Raw genomic sequence first — 5,227 nt, forward strand, 5'->3', positions numbered from 1 at the left:
GGTCCGTGTCCTCCCCGGCCGAGTCCTGGGTCCGAGCCCTGGCCTCGACTCCGCCCCCTCAGCGCGCATCCCCTCCACGCCCTGAATGGGGTGACAGTGGCCGAAGACCCCGGCTTGAGAGGAGGGGCTGGGCCAGCGAAGGACTCCTGCCACCCGAGTGCCCCGCAGGGCTCTGCCAAGGATACTTGGAAACCAGCCTCCATCCCCAGCCTTCCTTAGCATCCTCCTCACCCGCCCGGTGCAGCCCCCCTCTTCCCAACAGCCCCTATCTTGTGCTTGAGCCCCACCCCCACCCCACTCCATCCTCAGCCTGACCCTTTTCTTGTCGATCTCCCTCATTTCCACCCATCTCAGTCCCTCTCCCATCCATCTGAACCTTTGCCTCACCTCTCCAGCCATCCTCTCCTCACTGCACTCAGCAAACCAGCCCTCCACCTCCCTTCCATCCTTGGGTCTTCTCCATCTTCTTGTGCTCTTCTCCCCTCCTCCACCATCTCCCTCTCCCACCATACTGCTCCCGCTCATTTATCCATTCATTCCCTCACTCAACAAACATTCACTGAGACCTCCTCTGTGCAGGCCCCATGCTCCAGGCACAGAGAGAGTCAGAGCCCATCCTGCCTTGGGGAGCTCCATGGGCTGGCAGGGGACAGACCCTGAGGGTGAGATCCAGGGATGAACTCGGGGTTGCAGGGACATGGAGGAGGGAGAAGCTAGAGCCCAGTCTGGTGAATCCTTGCATACCGGTGGTACATCTGGCAGCAGGTTAATTTATTCATCAGATTGTGCCCTGTGTGACTGGGCTGGCTCTGGGTGTTGGGGACCCAGAGAGGAATCTGGTATATTCCTCCCAGTGACGAGCACCAACTCTGTGCCCAGCTCTGTGCTGGGCATGCTTGGGGGTCTTGGCGTGGGGCCCTGCTTCTGGGGAGGTGAAAATCCAGTGGAAGAGATGGGCTTATCACCAGAGAGTGGTAGCTCAGAGAGCTCGAGGCTGAGCCAAAGAGATGTCAGGGAAAACCTAAAGGGTCAGGGAGGGCTCCCTGGAGAAGCACACATATGAGTTGTGACCTGAGGGAAGAAGAGGAGAGACCAGTGATAGAGTGGGGACAAGGTTTCCAGGTCTAGGGAATGAAAAGATGGCACTTTTGCTGGACTTTTTGAAGTTCAAGATCTCTGATAGAGCAGCAGGGGAGTAGAACTGGAGAGGTAAACAGAAACCAGCACAGGGGAATGAATATCAGACCAGAAAATCCCAGCTTCATTTTTAATACAACAGAGAGCCATTGAAGGGCCAGGATCTATTGAGGGACCAGATTTGTGTTTTGTGAATTGATCCTGGAACTAGTTGTGAAGAAGCTGGTGGAAGGGAAGAGGTCAGAAGCAGAAGACTGACAAGATGTGAACCAGGCATGTTCAGACAATGGCAGGACATGACTGTAACCTGCGGGGGCTACTGAGGGTCTTGTACAGCAAGAGATGAAACCAGCATCCTCTCTCTCCTGTTGCCTGCCTTCGCCTTGGCCCCTGCTCTCCAGCCCTCCACCCCAGACCACACACAAAGAAGCAGGGCTGTCCTCAGTCCAGCCCTCACCTCCCACTAACCTCCCTTCTTACTCCATCCTCAGGACAGTGTATGGAGCAACCCAGCATCTAGGGCCAGGCTCGCAGATAACAATGCTCCTGTTGTCTCTGCTCCCATCTCTGGGGGCCTCTGATTCTTCTCTCTCCTCTACAGGCCCGCAGCACTGACAGCCTGGATGGCCCGGGAGAGGGCTCAGTGCAGCCTGTTCCCCCTGGGGGGCCAAGTGTGAAAGGGAAGCCTGGGAAGAGGTGAGGGGTGAGGGAGGGAAAGACCTATGCTAAGAGCAAGGGAGGCTGGAGGAAGGAGCTTCTGGTGACCTGCTCCCTGTTTCCCAGACTCTCGGCTCCTCGAGGTCCCTTCCCCCGGCTGGCTGACTGTGCCCATTTCCACTACGAGAACGTTGACTTTGGCCACATTCAGGTATGGGAGCTTTGCACCCAGGTGGGAAGGTGAGATTCTACCCAACCCTGAACCAATGTCAGCTACTTTTCTCTTGAAACCTGTGATTGGTTGCTTCACTGATCTGAGCAGTCAGTAGCAGGAGTTGCAGGGTCTGGGACAGATGGGGAGATCTCATTCATCCATTTGTTTTTTGATATGATATCTCAGAAACACAAATGGCAGTGTTTATTTCCTTGGGTCATTGTCGTATATATGAATATCAGTTTTGGGTTTTTTTTTTGTTTTTTTTTGGTACCAGGGATCAAACTTGGGCCCTTGTGCTTGTGAGGCAGGCGGCGCACCCACTGAGCCAAATCCCTGGCCCTATCCTTTTGTTTTTTGATTTATTTATTCAACAACAATCTTTTCTCAGGTGTCTGCTCTGTGCCAGGGCTCTACACTGTAAGATATCACCAAATCCTGTCATTGGGGAGGTTCAGGATCAGGGCACAGATTCATCTCTAGATAGTGCCAGTCTATAGAGATCAACACTGGTAGAAAAATCAGGCCCTCACCTGGGCCTTTGTTTCCTTCTACAGCTCCTGCTGTCTCCAGAGCGTGAAGGCCCAAGCCTCTCTGGAGAGAATGAGCTGGTATTTGGGGTGCAGGTGACCTGTCAGGTGAGACTACCCTGCCTCTCATCTGGCCTGGGGGACTGGCTGCCATATTCTTCAGCACAGTGTAATAAGACCACTATCCCCTTCTGTCTGTCTGCTCCCACAGGGCCGTTCTTGGCCAGTTCTCCGTAGTTATGATGATTTCCGTTCCCTGGATGCCCACCTGCACCGGTGCATATTTGACCGGAGGTTTTCCTGCCTTCCAGAGCTCCCTCCGCCCCCAGAGGGTTCCAGGGCTGCCCAGGTAGCTTACTTGTCTCAGCCCCTCCTCAGCTGTCAGTGTGTCCTCATCGGCCAAGTGTGAAACCATCAAGGCGAAGGAGATAAATATTTAGACTGTGGTCAAATTCCAACCATTCAGAATGGAGAAGCCTTAGAAATATACCAGGGTTCTAGAGGCTCCCTTTAATTTTGGGATGATGAGGGGAGGCCCAGTCGGGAGGGTCAGCATAGCCATGTCATTTGCACATATTGATATGACAGTATTTTAGCACTTAAGAGCTGAGCAGTACACATACATCCAGATTAAATTTCAGGCCAGTCCAGAGATGACAGTGGACAGTGTGGGAGGACAGTGGGCCCTGCCCTCTCAGCATCTCCTCACAGGAGCCCACTCTTAACAACCTGCCCCTAGATGCTGGTACCATTGCTGCTGCAGTACCTGGAGACCCTGTCTGGACTAGTGGACAGTAACCTCAACTGTGGGCCTGTGCTCACCTGGATGGAGGTGGGCCTGGGCAGGGGGGCTTGGAATTGGGAGCAGGCAGGGGTGTCTGAGGTTCAAGAACCACCTGGGAATGTGCGTGTGGGCACAAAAAAGAAAGGAGCAGGAGTGGTGGAGGCATTGGTATTTTAGTGTCTGTGTGGGCGCACGCCTGTGAAAGAAAGTATATGTGTGCATGCGTGTGTGTGTGTGTGTGTGTGTGTGTGTATTTTAGCAGGTGTTGGGCTGTGAGGATTTAAAGGTATACCAGCTAGAAATAGATTGGGCATAACTCACAGATCACCTGGCTAAGAGTGGTTTAAACCAGAGGAATTTTAGATCATCATTGTGCAGTGTCTGCTATGGAAGATGAAGGTGCCAGCATATGTGGTGAGATCTTGAGGGCAGGGGAATGCTGGTTGGCAGATGTAGGGTTTTGTTTTTTGTTTGTTTGTTTTTGGTACCAGGGATCGAACTCAGGTCCTTGTGCTTGCAAGGCAAGAGGTGGAACCACTGAGTTACATCCCTGGCCCTAGGGGGTTTGTTTTATAATAGGAGTTCAAGTGTTTGACCAATAGCTTTGAGTGACTGAAGCTCTTAGGTGGGGAACAAGCCTTGGCCTCACTTGGCATGGAGGAACCTTGTTTGCTTTTATTAAACACCTTCTTCTGACCTCTCCTTGCTATATTTTACCTCCCTCTCAGCTGGACAATCATGGCCGGCGACTGCTCCTCAGTGAGGAGGCCTCGCTCAATATCCCTGCAGTGGCTGCTGCTCACGTGGTCAAACGGTACACAGCCCAAGCACCAGATGAGCTCTCCTTTGAGGTGAGGATGTAGGGAAGTAGACTACAGCTGGGCTTCCTACTTGTTCTGTCCCTTCTGAGACTCCCCGTCCCATTCCTAGGTGGGAGACATTGTCTCAGTGATCGACATGCCACCCACAGAGGATCGGAGCTGGTGGAGAGGCAAGCGGGGCTTCCAGGTGAGCCTGGCTTAGTGTGGACATGTGGGGATAGGGCACCATGCCAACTAGGGTGGCCCAGACATTGACCTTGACCCTTCCTCAGGTTGGTTTCTTCCCCAGTGAGTGTGTGGAACTCTTCACAGAGAGGCCAGGTCCTGGCCTAAAGGCAGGTAAGTACCATGGACAGAGCAGGAGGCCTCCAGCATGCTCTGCCTACCACTTATCCCTTACACCTGTTTTCAACCCACAGATGCTGATGGTCCCTTGTGTGGCATCCCAGCTCCCCAGGGTAACTCTTCTCTGACCTCAGGTAATGGAAACAAGGGATCGGGTCTCTGCCTCCTTCCCCAGCTTATGGCTGTGCTGACCCTAGGTGGCTTGCTTTTGCCCCCACAGCTGTGCCCCGGCCACGTGGGAAGCTGGCTGGTCTCCTCCGCACCTTCATGCGCTCCCGCCCTTCTCAGCAGCGGCTTCGGCAGCGAGGAATCCTGCGGCAGAGGGTATTTGGCTGTGACCTTGGAGAGCACCTCAGCAACTCAGGCCAGGATGGTGGGGCCACAGCCTACCTGCCCACCCCACCACACCCCTCCTATCTAGGCTATGATCTGCTCAGCCCTGACCCTGCTGCTTTCTCCCAGTGCCCCAGGTGCTGCGCTGCTGCTCTGAGTTTATTGAGGCCCATGGGGTGGTGGATGGAATCTACCGGCTCTCAGGCGTATCCTCCAACATCCAGAGGCTACGGTGAGGTCCTCTACCAATGCTTTCCTCCCGCAAGAGTTTGCTGAGCACCTCTCCATTCCAGCCCGTGTTGTGTGCTGGGTTCATAATTATCAGGAGTTAGGAGAGCATGGAGCAGGATTGGACAAAGGTTGGGGTTAGGAAGAGCTTCTTTTTTTTTTTTTTTTTTTTTTTTTT

The 5,227-nt window shown here is 53.7% G+C and overlaps 1 protein-coding gene across 1 annotated transcript in view; it reads left to right on the top strand.

Moving 5' to 3' along the window:
* Positions 1 to 6: 6 nt before the first annotated feature.
* Arhgap33 (Rho GTPase activating protein 33) overlaps positions 7 to 5,227 on the top strand; it is a 14,057-nt gene continuing 8,836 nt past the window's right edge. Inside the window, exons 1-12 of the mRNA XM_033765745.1 lie at positions 7 to 662; positions 1,739 to 1,833; positions 1,921 to 2,005; positions 2,566 to 2,646; positions 2,750 to 2,887; positions 3,278 to 3,370; positions 4,051 to 4,173; positions 4,253 to 4,330; positions 4,416 to 4,482; positions 4,563 to 4,622; positions 4,709 to 4,861; positions 4,951 to 5,053. Of these exons, the coding sequence (XP_033621636.1) occupies positions 585 to 662; positions 1,739 to 1,833; positions 1,921 to 2,005; positions 2,566 to 2,646; positions 2,750 to 2,887; positions 3,278 to 3,370; positions 4,051 to 4,173; positions 4,253 to 4,330; positions 4,416 to 4,482; positions 4,563 to 4,622; positions 4,709 to 4,861; positions 4,951 to 5,053 (1,154 nt within the window). The 5' untranslated portion in view covers positions 7 to 584. The remainder of the gene's footprint in view (positions 663 to 1,738; positions 1,834 to 1,920; positions 2,006 to 2,565; positions 2,647 to 2,749; positions 2,888 to 3,277; positions 3,371 to 4,050; positions 4,174 to 4,252; positions 4,331 to 4,415; positions 4,483 to 4,562; positions 4,623 to 4,708; positions 4,862 to 4,950; positions 5,054 to 5,227) is intronic.

Source organism: Fukomys damarensis, unplaced genomic scaffold, assembly GCF_012274545.1.
Source record: "Fukomys damarensis isolate Sample0158 unplaced genomic scaffold, DMR_v1.0_HiC HiC_scaffold_19, whole genome shotgun sequence".
NCBI lineage: Eukaryota > Metazoa > Chordata > Mammalia > Rodentia > Bathyergidae > Fukomys > Fukomys damarensis.